This window comes from Nerophis ophidion, linkage group LG18, assembly GCF_033978795.1.
Source record: "Nerophis ophidion isolate RoL-2023_Sa linkage group LG18, RoL_Noph_v1.0, whole genome shotgun sequence".
Classification (NCBI taxonomy): domain Eukaryota; kingdom Metazoa; phylum Chordata; class Actinopteri; order Syngnathiformes; family Syngnathidae; genus Nerophis; species Nerophis ophidion.
Genome location: NC_084628.1, coordinates 41,606,538 through 41,621,140, shown reverse-complemented (window position 1 = coordinate 41,621,140; position 14,603 = coordinate 41,606,538). Strand labels below are relative to the sequence as shown.

The 14,603-nt window shown below is 40.9% G+C and overlaps 1 protein-coding gene and 1 long non-coding RNA gene across 2 annotated transcripts in view; one reads left to right on the top strand and one right to left on the bottom strand.

The window, feature by feature from the left end:
* Positions 1-14,603, top strand: part of LOC133537207 (uncharacterized) — an 86,248-nt gene that overhangs the window by 58,871 nt on the left and 12,774 nt on the right. The window lies entirely within an intron of this gene.
* igsf10 (immunoglobulin superfamily, member 10) overlaps positions 1,182-14,603 on the bottom strand; it is a 37,197-nt gene continuing 23,775 nt past the window's right edge. Inside the window, exons 7-10 of the mRNA XM_061878131.1 lie at positions 8,269-9,459; positions 7,273-8,176; positions 4,904-5,270; positions 1,182-4,826 (exon numbers count right to left, since the gene is read on the bottom strand). Coding sequence (XP_061734115.1) covers positions 3,309-4,826; positions 4,904-5,270; positions 7,273-8,176; positions 8,269-9,459 — 3,980 coding nt within the window. The 3' untranslated portion in view covers positions 1,182-3,308. The remainder of the gene's footprint in view (positions 4,827-4,903; positions 5,271-7,272; positions 8,177-8,268; positions 9,460-14,603) is intronic.

The following is a 14,603-nucleotide window of genomic DNA, read 5'->3' as shown; positions in this document are numbered from 1 at the left end:
GTCGGGACCCAGGATGGACCGCTCGCCTGTGTATCGGTTGGGGACATCTCTACGCTGCTGATCCGCCTCCGCTTGGGATGGTTTCCTGTGGACGGGACTCTCGCTGCTGTCTTGGATCCGCTTTGAACTGAACTCTCGCCACTATGGATTGAACTTTCACAGTATCATGTTAGACCCGCTCGACATCCATTGCTTTCGGTCCCCTGGGGGGGGTTTGCCCACATCTGAGGTCCTCTCCAAGGTTTCTCATAGTCAGCATTGTCACTGGCGTCCCACCGGATGTGAATTCTCCCTGCCCACTGGGTGTGAGTTTTCCTTGCCCTTTTGTGGGTTCTTCCGAGGATGTTGTACTCGTAATGATTTGTGCAGTCCTTTGAGACATTTGTGATTTGGGGCTATATAAATAAACATTGATTGATTGATGATAGTGATTTAGGGCTATATAAGTAAACATTGATTGATTGATTGATTGAGATTTTTTACCGAGTCCCCTTGTTTTATTATTTGGTTGTCAAATGTTAAAGTTGTATTATTAAATAGAGGTCGGTGTCTAGCAGGACCGATAATCAGCATTTCCGTTTTTTTCTGTTCTGTTACCATAGTTTCTGATTTGTTCTACCTACTACTTGCTTTTGACACACACTTGTGTTTATTGATTACTTCCTTATACAAGCCTGCCTTCTCCCTTCGTTCGATCTTGATCCTTTGTTTGCGGTAAGCAACACTCACGTGGATGTTTCCTAGTTTGTGTCTCTGTGCTAAGTATTTCCTTAGCTTCCCGTGAGCTCGGCATGTTGCCTTTGGACTTCTTGACTCGGTGCTAAGTTTTAGCATTAGCTTCCCGTGCATTCGGCACGCGTTTCCTTTTGTTGATTTCTGTCTATTTTGTACCAGTGTGGTTATATTTTTACATTAAATCAAGCCCTTACCTGCAAGTCCTATCCGACTGGTCCATTGCATCCTGGGGTTGAACAAAACACGCATCACAATGACGTGACACGGGTGTTTGATATTATAATTCGATACCACGTATGCCGGAGCTTGGTATGATATGATTGTATGGCATAATAATCATATCAACAAACATTTGGGGGTATCACCCATTGCTACTTACTTCTGATTTCTAGTTCAAAATACAGTATCTTAAACAAAAGAACCATGCAAACATGAAAAATCTCAAATATGTTTCAATGTTTATTATTCCTCCCATACATTAGTAGGTTCTAAAACATATACTGTATTGTTACAGATAAGCATAATGTATAACATTACTGTAAAATATTGTGTACAACACAATTGAACATTTTCTAAAACTGCATCAACCAATTATATGTGTTGAAATAAACAAGGGAATCCTCTTAAAACCATAATCCATCACTGACTTTGTAGCCAACAAGATGCATCCAGTGTAAAAAAAACAATCATTCTACCCTCTGTTTGTATTAAAACAAATAGAAAACAGTTGATAGTTTGCTGTTAAAATATTTGTACAATACATTCATGCATTTTCGTCATTTAATGTTGAAGGTCAAGTTGTTGACGAGGCTGAATGTGCGCTAAGTATACCCATGTGTTGTCAGCATCACCTCCTGACTTTAGATTGATCCCACATGTACATGAAACTTCTACTGGAAGATTTTTCTAAACGTTGCCTTATAAGTTACATCAACCCATTCCAGCCCCCCAGATGTGTTATTTATTTCATTGCTTTGTTCGAATGGTTTTTTTCTCATTGGAAACCATTGTAAGCTGTCGTCCTCTTAAAGGCCTACTGAAGTGATATTTTCTTATTTAAACGGGGATAGCAGGTCCATTCTATGTGTCAGACTTGATCATTTCGCTATATTGCCATATTTTTGTTGAAAGGATAAAGTTTGCGACTTTTGGTGGCTAATAAAAAAGCCTTGCCTGTACCGGAAGTAGCGAACGATGTGCGCGTGACGTCACGGGTTGTGGAGCTCCTCACATCTGAACATTGTTTACAATCATGGCCACCAGCAGCGAGAGCGATTCGGATCGAGAAAAGCGACAATTTCCCCATTAGTTTGAGCGAGGATGAAAGATTTGTGGATGAGGAAAGTGAGAGTGAAGGACTAGAAAAAGAAAAAAGACGAGGGCAGTGGGAGCGATTCAGATGTTATTAGACGCATGTACTAGGATCATTTTGGAAAATCCCTTATTGTGTTACTAGTGTTTTAGTGAGATTATATGGTCGCACCTGTACAACCTGAAAGTCGGTGGGGTGTGGCCACGGGTGTGGTGACCGCCAGTGTCTTCCGAGGGCAGCCACGTTTCCCGACGAGGCAAATGCAGCCTGTCAGGCCAGGCTGATATTTTTTTTTTTTCCTTCTTTCTCCAAGGTGGAAGTATCAGACGGTCAGGGGCAACTGGTGGGAGGAGGCAAGAGAGTCCGCAGCTGCAGGAGGAACGACGCAAGCTCTCCGCTCATGTCTACGGTAAGAGCCGACTTATTACGGGACTCTTGCTGCTGTGTTGGATCCGCTTTGGACTGGACTCTCGCGACTGTGTTGGATCCATTATGGATTGAACTTTCACAGTATCATGTTAGACCCGCTCGACATCCATTGCTTTCCTCCTCTCCAAGGTTCTCATAGTCATCATTGTCACCGACGTCCCACTGGGTGTGAGTTTTCCTTGCCCTTATGTGGGCCTACCGAGGATGTCGTAGTGGTTTGTGCAGCCCTTTGAGACACTAGTGATTTAGGGCTATATAAGTAAACATTGATTGATAGATTGATTACCGAAACATGCCGGTTGACATGTGGTAGGGAACCGTGTTCGCTTGACCGCTCTGTTCCATAGTAAAGCTTCACTGTCATCTTTCGGGAATGTAAACAATGAAACACCGGCTGTGTTTGTGTTGCTAAAGGCGGCCGCTATACACCGCTTCCCAACTACGTCTTTCTTCTTTGACGTCTCCATTATTAATTGAACAAATTGCAAAATATTCAGCAACACAGATGTCCAGAATACTGTGGAATTGTGCGATTAAAGCTGGGATCGGTGTTTGACCAAAATGTCCGCTACAATCCGTGACGTCACGCGCACGCGTCATCGTTTTCAGCAGGATAATTCGCCCAACATTTAAAATTGCACTTTAGTAAACTAAAGCGGCCGTATTGGCATGTGTTGCAATGTTAATATTTCATCATTGATATATAAACTATCAGACTGCGTGGTCGCTAGTAGTGGCTTTCAGTAGGCCTTTAAATCACATACAACAAGGTACTAAACCCCGAACACCCAGGTTTCTGCTAAAATCAGTCTTCCAGCCCTGATTTATTCTCCTACAACACATGCACATATACAGCCTTTAGGTCTGTACCCAGATGGTTCTTGGCCAGACACTTATAAGTGCCAGAGTCCAAGGCTGTGAGTCTTTGAATAATAAGCGTACCTTGAGGGTGAAGCAGTTCACTTCCCGTTTGTCTCCCTTGTTGTGCTGTTGACAGAATGGAATAGTCAGGCAACTCCCAGGTGATCTCTGGTTTCGGTATACCAGCAGCTGCACAGTTCAGCTTGATAGGTGTCCCCGTCATTACACTCAAGCTAGGCGGTGGCATCGTGGTGATGCGTGGTGGGTAGGCGATGATAACAACAGGGACCGTAAGCAAAGTCTCCCCCGCATCATTCCGAGCTCTGCAGACATAGTTTCCTCTATCGTGGAGAGTGGCGTCTTGGACAACTAGGGTACCGTTTTCCTGCAACTTGTAACGGCCCAGGACTTGAGGCCGGGTGAGAGTGTGGCCCCCGGGGAGGGTCCAGTAGACTCGAGGTTTCGGATTCCCATCAGACAGACAGTGAAGGTAAAGAGGATCCCCAAACATACCGCGGATGATGCCCCTCGGTCTTGTCAGAATGAAAGGCTTCTGCCCAACATCCAAAATGATTAACTTTTCTATGTAGCCCATCATGTTCTTGGCACCACAGCGGTATTTTCCAGAATCCTCAACGCGGGCATTATAAATGACCAAAGTCCCATCGTGGGAGTTACGCCGTGTCCCATTAGGCAGGATCCAGGTGATATCAGGTTTTGGGTATCCATCAGCAGAGCAGTTCAGAACATTGGTTTTACCCAATGGAGAGACTACCCGCTCATTGAAAGGGTTCTTAAAAATGGGCCGTCGGAGCATATTAGTAACCTTAAGCTGTACCACCAAAACCGCCTCACCCCCATCGTTCCGGGCCATGCAAATGAACTCTCCAGTATCCGTAGGACGCACATTACGAATTTCCAATGTCCCGTTATGATGAACGTTGATTCGTCCCCCGAAGTATGGTGCTCTTAAAAATATGTTATCAGGCATTATCCAGGTGATTGTCGGAGTGGGGCGGCCTTCAGCTTTACAGTCCATAAGTTTCCTGGAATATTTGGTGGAGAAATCTTGTCTTACTGTCCTATTCTGATGGTAGCCGTTGATGACTGGTGGGTTACCATCGATTTCTAGCTTGTAGACTTTTCTGTTTTCACCAGCAGGGTTGCGAGCCATGCACACATATTCTCCGGCATCCATCAGCTTTACATTTCTTATATCGAGAGAGCCGTTGACATGCAATAAGTAGCGTTCGTTAGATGCCGCAATTACATCATTGTCGGGCAACATCCACAGAATCTTTGGTTTGGGTTCACCCACCGCTTCACAGTCAAACCGGATGTTACCTTCAGGCTTTACTCTGGCATGAGTTTCACTGTTTTGGAGTAGCTTTGGCGCGGCAGTAGTCACGGTGATATGTACGTGCATCTCATCTTTTCCTACTTGGTTCTCAGCAATACAGGTGTAGTCTCCTTCCTCTGACATGCCGACCTGGCAAATAATACATATGTTAGTTGACAAGACAAGTTTTTTATAAAAATTGAAGTCTGTAAGTGTAGACCACTTACTTCATTTAAGTAGAGCGTCCCATTGTCAAACAAAGTGTAGCGTCGCATTCTGCTTCCTCCACTAAAGGAATCTGCCTGCAGAGCACTGTTAACAAGGGTACCATCTGGGAGACCCCACGAGATCTCTGGCTTTGGAGCCCCAGAGGCTTTACAGTCTACCTTTAGGTCATTACCATAGACGACCTTTTTCTTGCCATAGACCTTATGCTCTATTTTAGCTGGTTTCATGGACACCTTGACTCTCATGAGTTGTTGGTCATCACCAGTTGCGCTTTTAGCGACACAGTGATAGTCTCCTTCGTCTTTATCCATAACTGAGTTGATGATTAGGGTACCATTTTCCAGAACCTGGATTCTGCTACCCATCCTAATGAAATTAAATTCAAATGAGAAAGAACTATACATCAGTATGATCAGTGGAAGACAGATTGTTGTCAATTCAAACATGCTGTACTGTAAACAGGTCTGATGTACTTTTTAAGTATGTAAAAAGTCCTATAATTAGGGCCCGCATGGCCCATTGCCAAAGGACTCCCTATTTATTATTATTCCGACGCCTCTTTGAACTGTAATTTGACCCCCTGAACATGCTTCAAAACTCACCAAATTTCACACACTCATCAGAACTGGCGAAAATTGCCATCTAATTAAAAAAAAAAAAAAAAAAAAAAATCAAAAATGCGCTCTAGCGCCCCCTAGGAAAAAAAACAGACTGCTTGTAACTTCCGTTAGGAATGTCGTAGAGACATGAAACAAAAACCTCTATGTAGGTCTGACTTAGACCTACATTTCCCAATTTAAACTTCTATAGCAAAAATCAACAGGAAGTTGGCAAAAACCCCTTCAAAGCAAAATTTTCGCAAAAAATGCTATTTTTGCCTCTTTGAGCTGTAATTTGACCCCCTTAAAATGCTTCAAAACTCACCAAACTTGGCACACACATCAGAACTGGCAAAAATTGCGATGTAATGAAAAAACCAAACCCCAAAACTCAAAATTTTTGAATAAAACACAGAAAAATCTGCTCCTAGGAAGAAAACTCAAACAAAACTGCCTGTAACTTCCAGTAGGAATGTCGGAGGGAGATGAAACAAAAACTTCTATGTAGGTCTCACTTGGACCGACATTTTAATAATCGACATCCTTCAGCAAAAATCAAGAGGAAGTTGGCAATTACCCCTTCAAAACAAAAGTTTTGTAAAATCCTGTCACCTTTCTTCAAAAGTTATCTCTGAGCGCCTTTGTCGTTTCGGCTTCAAACTCGCACAGGAGAGAGTTTGAACCCTTCTGATTAAAAGTATTAGACAGATGTTTGATTACTGCTCCGGTTTTGATTTTATGACCCTTCAAAAATCAACTGCGCTGATGCTGCTGCGCTGCTGTTGTCTCAAGATGGCTACTACCACTGGATAAAAGTATTGGGACACTTAGGACTAACACTAGGCAAAAGTATTGGGACACTTATGGCTAACAGTAGACAATGACAATGTAAAATGGAATTAAATCTTTTTTGTCCTCAAAATTCTACACACAATACCCTATAATAATAGTAGCTACTATCCATGCTTCTACCGTTTGGGTCGTGGGGGCAGCAGCCAAAGGCGGGCCCGACCAATGCTGCTTGCAGCTTTAATTTATTAAAGGTTTTCTTATTTCAAAATCCTTAATTCATATATTTTCTACCAGTTAGCCAGTTGAGGGTCATGGGTGAAGGATGAAGTTCATTCCAGCAAATTTTGGGCAAAAGCAAGATAAAAACCCTGGACTTCAATCACAGAGCACAGAGATACCAGTTATCATTAATACTTACAGTATATTCACACCTATGGCGGGTCCAATAAACCTAGTGTAACAGAGGCCAGCTAGTCCAAGAGAACCTCTCTCCCTGACGACCTCAAGAGCAGTGCTGGCTATCGGGTTGATAGGTCGGGCTGAGTAGCTAGCACACTTGTCTCTCATGCCATTGATTGATTGATTGATTGAAACTTTTACTAGTAGATTGCACAGTACAGTACATATTCCGTACAATTGACCACTAAATGGTAACACCCCAATAGGTATTTCAACTTGTTTAAGTCGGGGTCCATGTTAATCAATTCATGGCCAGCGACCCAGGTTCGGAACAGTAAAAGCAGGGACTGAACCAGGCAGGTTACAATAACATAAACAAAGACTGGGGTACTCTGAGAACCTAAGACCCTCTGGCTGGGAGACAAAAATGCTTTCTACACTGCCTCACTATTTATAGGTAAAGCATGCTTTAAATATATATTATTTTATTAAATTAGTATTCAGCATCACGAAGAGACGAAACAGAGGACACAGAGAGCTCACACTGTTTTAGAAGGAATCCAGTCCAAGAATCTTACCCTTGCCACTGGTCCACCACTGCTTCGGATGGTAACCTCCATATTATTCTGGGTTTAGGGTCTCCCTTTGCTGAGCAGTTTAGTTTCAGCTGGTCCCCAAAATACAACTCAGTGACTTGCTGTGATGTTGCTACTATTTTAGGTGCAGATTTTGTTTTCTCGACTGTTAGAGTCACCACCCTTCGCTCTGAGCCCGTAGAGCTCGTTGCAATACATTCATATTTGCCTTTATCATTTGGATTTACATCCTTTATGTGGAGGGTTCCGTTCTCATGGACAAATATTCTACTGTCCCGGGCAAATCTGTTTGAACTGACTACCACACCGTCTTGCAGCACCCAGTGAATCCTTGGCTGAGGGTTGCCTTGTCCTGTGCAGTGCAGCCATAGGTTTTGGTTTAAAAGAGCTTTCACCGGCTGACGTTTTTCCTCCAAGATATCCGGCGGAGCAGCTACCACATGCAGGCGAATTGTAGCAGTATCAGCACCTGCTGAGTTACTAGCGATGCACTTGTACTGACCTCTGTCAAAAACCGACACCTGTGTAAGGACAAGAGTCCCACCTGCAGTCACCATCACCCTTCCATTTGTGGTGTTTTGTCCCCTTACTTGGGTCCGGTTTGCCAGAATCCAGGATATCGTGGGTGTGGGTCGACCCTCTGCATTGCACTTCATCTGCACAGTGTTACCTGAATGAGACTTTATCTCACGCATTTTGGGTTCCAGGATACGTGATGGGTAAGCTACCACGGCGAGGGTGACTATAAGTTTATCCGACCCGTGATTATTTTCAGCGATACAGAGATACTGGCCACGGTCCTTGATGTTGGCATTCTGTATCGCCAAGGTGCCATTGTGCAACACCTCAAACTTGCCTATTCTCCCCTTGATGGTGACTGTGTTTCCTGGAATGAAGAGAGAATATCCCTTAAGTGATATTTCCCTCGGCACAAATACATGGACAGTATACATCACATTTGGTATCGTTCAAGTGTACCTGTGCTTGAGGAGAAGCGTTTCCAGGATATCTCTGGCAGGGGGTCTCCGACAGCCTCGCACGGCAGGAAAGCATCTGAGCTGGACAAAACTGTAAAACTGGCTGCGTTACCACCAACTATTCTGGGTTTGCTTGACGTGACCCTGGTAGTTGGTTCTAAGCCAGCAACAGCGGGTCTCGTAGTGACATGGGAATGATGCCCGTGGTTTCTTTTGTATGTGTAGGTGTAGTTTTGCATGGTCATCGTAGCAAAGAAAATGTCTTTACCTGCACTTTCTTTGGTAAGACTTTGCAATGTCGGCCTGGCTTTCCCTGTAGCTGTTGTGTGACTATGCTTCCTGTGTGTCGAGGGTGTATAAGTACTATGTACTCTATCTTGAACTGTTGAGTAAGAGTAAGATCCTCTTGATGTAAACGACATAAGTGGCGTTTTGGTTGGAGTATAAGAAATGTCCCAGTCTACTTCCTGGGAAGTGTACGTGTCCTGCTCTGATGACCCTGAGGTTCTGTCAATCGGCTTTGAGAGTGTATACGTGGGTTTTGAGACACTCTTTTGGGGTACTATAGATGCCTGGATTGTACTTCCCATGGTTATCCCAGTTGTTGTTTTCTTGTGGAACTCAGTTGCTTTCGTAGGATAAAATGTATTTGTTTTAGGTTTCTTTAAGTTTTTACTGCCCTTATGGGGCCTCTTTCTTTTTCCTTGGCGGCCTCTCTTTGCATTTGATCCGTGTCTTGTTGTAGAAAAATCATCCGGGAGTCCACCGGACCCATACACAAATTCCCTGTCAGACTTTCTCCCTGAGGGTAAAATGACTGTCGGCGGTGAGGCAAGAGTTGATGGTTCTTGTGGTGTTTCGACAGTGGTGAGGTAATAAGTAGGGCTAATCGTAATTGGATGCTGGACACCGGGCTTCAGATTTGGCACCTCGAAGTCGGCAGAAAATGACTCTTCATGGTTGTCTTCTTCAAATATGCTCATTGTTGTCTCTGGTTTTTTGGAAGGGGGTAGGTCCAGTTTAGTTGTGGGGGGCTGGGTAGCAGGGGATGTTTTTAGGGTTACTGTGGGAGTCTGATGAATTGTGACTGTTTCAGTAGTGATTGAAGGCTTCTTTTGTCTTTGTGGTGTTTTTGTTGTTCCTCCTTTCTCTTGTCCCCCAAATGGAGTTGTGGAAATGGAAAGTTCTTCATCTATTATTAAAAACAACAACATGTTAATCATGAATCGTCAGTACTGTGTGTATTGCATTGTGGGCCATGTGGGTGTGACATACAAATTAGTGTCTTATTAAATCCTCCTAAAAAACCAGCGTTCCATGCGGTCAACATTTTGCTTTTGGTTGTCATGCCTGTAATTCAGTTTTAAGTTTGATCATGTTTGTTTTGTTTTTGGACTCTTTTTTCCCGTTTTACACTTCCTGGTTTTGTTTGTTTCCATAGTAACCCATTAGTTTCCACCTGGTCTCCAAGTCACGCCCAGCCCTCAGTCCCACACCTGTTTCTAATCATCATAGCTGCTATTTAAACCATTCTGTTTCTGTCCTCATCCTGGGAACTTTGCTATTTGCTTTCTGCCTTCATGCCTGCTATTGCATTGCCTACATATGCTACTCATTCGATCACCTGCCACGCACCTTGCTATTCTTGCCTCCTGTTTTTGGTCACAGTAAGTGTTTTGTTTTAGTTGTTTACAGTCATGCCATCTTGCTGTTTATGTTCATAGTTCATTCATGCCATCGTGCAAGTGTTTTTGTTTCCTGTTTGTATTTTGTAGTCTAGTAATATACCTCCTTGTGAGCGCCCTTTGTTTTGATTATTTTCGTATTTAGTGTATTAATAAATGATCATGTACCTGAATTCACGCCTGGCTCGTCCTGTAATCCATGTCCTGGTCTGACATTGGTGTACTTCTTTTCTTCCACATTTCGGAAAAAAAAAGGAGCCCAGCTATGCAAAGTACAAACGTCCACGGCAGAGGATGCTGATTCTCAGAAGGATAGACTGTCCTACGAGGACATTATTATCATCATCGATAATTTATTTAATTGATTAATTAGGTGATATTATAAAACAGCTTTGATATTGTAGATATAAAAGCTCTATTTACTGTAAATCAGGGGTCTCCAAAAACTAACTAAATCAATGTAATTGTGATGGTTCGCTGGCATTGTGGTGATGCTGTTGCGTTTTCTCGTTGATGCAGTCGGATAAGACACAGCGTGAAGGTAAGAAATTATGATTTATTTATACTAAAGAACAAACTAAGAACCAAAAACACTTGCACAAGGCACTACAGACAAAACAAACAGAACTAGCATGGGAGCTAGAAAGAACAAAAAAAACGCTAGCATGTGAGCTAGGGACAAGCAACGGAATAGCGTGGAAGCTAACAAGTACAAAAGTCTTTTACCACAACCGGGGATAGCGACGTCACCTATTGCATCGGATACAAACTAGACTGCGAGAGTGGGTAACGAAAAAGACAGGCTTAAATACGGACAGTAATTAGGAGGCAGGTGCGCATCAAAAAAAAAAGGCAGGTGACACAAATGTGTAACTATGGCAACGGAACAAAACAGGAAGTGCCACCAGGAACTAAGGAAGTCAAATAACAGAACACGATACAAAGACGGAACAACAACAGAATATGACATGATCCAAATAGCAGATCATGACAGTATTTTCCGGACTGTAGAGCCGCACCCAGTCAATTTAATAAGAAAAACATATTTGTCCATATTGATTGATTGATTGATTGAAACTTTTATTAGTAGATTGCACAGTACAGTGCATATTCCGTACAATTGACCACTAAATGGTGACACCCCAATAAGTTTTTCAATTTGTTTAAGTTGTCTGTATTAGCGGCACCGGACACAAAGATTTCGTGGATATTTATTTACACAACTTAATTGTTTCCAGACGGTGTCTGTAACGCGGCTGTAAAACGGCTGATCAAACAAAACAGAGTCATAGTCATGGACCCACGAGCTATAGATGCTGACTCTCCAATTAGCTAATAAGACTCATTAAGTCCATGTGACGTTTTGGTGAATATATTTAAGCTAACACAGACACTCGTAAACGTGTTCACATATTAACTAATGCTAATGACGCAAAATCAATTATGTTACGGCAGCATGTACAAATATGCATGAAAACACTCCTACAGACAATTTTTTAGTTCAATAAAAAAAACTTACAAATGTTGCTTGGAGTGATGAATGAATAATCCTTTTTGAGCAGTTTTACTTACAGTTCAAAACATTAAAACGGGAAGTGCATTGAATGCAACTCTTGCAATGAGCGAACTCATCCAACATATAGCACCATAAAACACTAACACACATTTTCTGCGTGTTTGCTTGCGTTTAATACAGGGGTGTCCAAAGTGCGGCCCGTGGGCCATTTGCAGCCCGCAGCTAATCATTTACCGGCCCGCCACACATTCTGCAAAAATTGCAAAATTGATAGTATTGCAAAAATGAAAAAAAAAACATTTAAAAAAGTGGAAGGAGGTGAAATTTTATGAGAAAAAGTGGCAATGTTTACACAAAGCTGCCACGCAGGCAGTTGTTTTGTTCCTTTTGTCTTTTTTTCTTTTTTTTCCATTGCTCAAAAAAAAAGGACCAAAAAATCCATGTTATCAGAATCACAATCAGACATACTTTATTAATTAAAATTTTTAGCATGAATTATTACTTAAAAATGAATTATTACTTAAAAATGATCACTTTTAAATGTATTATGTGGAAAAAATATTGCATATATTGTGTGGTTGCCATATAAAAACATCAAAGTTTTGACAAAAAGAGCATAAAACAAACAAAATAATAGTTCAAACTTAAAATCGATAGATATATCGGAAGTTGATCTTGAAATTTAAGTGTTAAAATTTAAAAAATAAAAATAAAAATGTATCACTTTATGAGTGGAGAGAACCTTTCGGATCTCAAATATATTTAGTAGGATTTTATTAAACTTTTTACTGTGATTACTCAAAAATATTAAATACTTAAAATCAATGGTGTCCTGCATTATTGATATTTGAGGGCTTTAATTGCTAAATAAAGGAACTCACCTGAAGGAATCAATAAAGTACTATCTATCTATCTATCTATCTATCTATCTATCTATCTATCTATCTATCTATCTATCTATCTATCTATCTATCTATCTATCTATCTATCTATCTATCTATCTATCTATCTATCTAAACACTGCATATTTCAGTTTTACTATAAAAAAACAAAGTTGTCTTTGACAGAAAAGGCATAAAACCTTATTTGTTTTACTTGATATCAACCTCAAGTTGATATAGAGATTTATTGTAAGCATTAAACAAAAAATAATAATAATAATTTGACTTATTTTTAACATTTTAGTGACTGAGACCCTCTATGCTCCCCAGGAGCCCTAAGGATTTAATAAAAAAATGCATATATTTTGTTATGTTTTGAAAATAAAAAATATCAAAATGGCCCCCGCATGCTTAAATTATTCCATGTGCGGCCCTCTGTGGAAAAAGTTTGGACACCCCTGGTTTAATACAAACTATTGAACACAAAACAGTATGGACATTCGCAAAAAAAGTCCATACATTTTATAAACTGCAGGGTTTCAAAGTGTAGGAAAAAGCGGCTTATAGTTCGGAATCTAAGATATTTAATTTTGAAAATGTATATTTTTGTTTAATAATATACTTTTGTATAAATGTATTTATTCTTATTTATTCACATTAAAATCCAATTAGGGGATCATGTTGCTCCAAAGCCAATGCACCAAATCACTTTTGTGTTTGCCCAGTTTGTTGTTTTTTTTAAAAGGAAAAAATAAATAAAAATAAGTACCCACTTTCTACAATTGCATTAAAGATGTTGACATTCCTGGCAAAAAAAAAACAAAAAAAAATCACACTACAACAGTCACCCACACACATCAAACCATAATATCATGGTCTCTCTCGAAAAACCAAGTCCAGGTTCATACTGATGGTAAGTCAGTATTTATCTTGTAGTTTTAATTTGACATGCATTAGATTGCTATACAGTACTAACTACATTTACGAGCTCAATATGTTCCATTCACGAATTCCTAACTCAAAACACTCATATCTCAAACGATGCCTGGCTGTTTTTTTTGGTCCTTCTCGGGTCCGGTGTAGAATTACCTATGCCAGCAAGTAGTGTGGAGGCTTGTGACTTATATGCTCTCAACTTAAAAATAACAATGAGAATGAAACTAAGAAGGAGACCTAAAATACCTGTGAGTTAGTTAGTTGATGTACCACTATATTACAAAACGTTGTGTAAAACGTAAATAAAAACAGAATACACTAATTTGCAAATCCTTTTCAACGTATATTCAATTGAATAGACTGCAAAGACAAGATACTTGCAAATATTAGCTCATTTGGAATTTTTTGCCTGCAACATGTTTCAAAAAGCTGGCACGAGTGGCAAAATAGACTGAGAAAGTTGAGGAATGCTCATCAAACGCTTATATGGAACATCCCACAGGTGAACGGGCTAATTGGGGAACAGGTGGGTGCCATGATTGGGTATAAAAGCAGCTTCCATGAAATGCTCAGTCATTCACAAACAAGGACGGGGCGAGGATTCACCACTTTGTCAACAAATGCGTGAGCAAATAGTCGAACAGTTTAAGAACAACATTTCTCAACCAGCTATTGCAAGGAAATTAGGGATTTCACCATCTATGATCTGGAAATATCATCAAAAGGTTCAGCGAATCTGGAGAAATCACTGCACGTAAGCGGCAAGGCTGAAAACCAACATTGAATGCCCGTGACCTTTGCTCCCTTAGGCGGTGCTGCATAAAAAAAGCGACGTCAGAGCTATTCAGTGGGATTTAAGGTCCAAGTTATTGAATATGCTGAAAAGAACAGTAAGCAGTTATGTTTTATTCATATACCGTAGCTGCGTGTGTCAAATATGAGTCTTTAAATGACTCCCGCCTCCTGGTGGTAGAGGGCGCTAGTGATCCTTCTTGCGACTACTCGGCTGCAGAAGAAGTGACAACAAGCAGCAAACGTTTATTTTTTCCTCTCGCTTGCACTTTTAACATGGAGGATTACATATCTAAAATAAAACAGTTTCCTATACTGGACTTTCAATGGAAGCAGGAGGTAATAAAGGAAGATCTCCATTGAGACAGAGAGACTTTTATAACTGAAGAAAGATAAGGAAGACTTCTATAAAGAAATTATCGATGCTTTTGATCAGAAGGAGCTGCGCATGGACTTCATTTATAAGTAAAGGTAAGACCATAATAACGTTGTTTTTGTTTATTGTGAATTTAATGATGGTATCCTT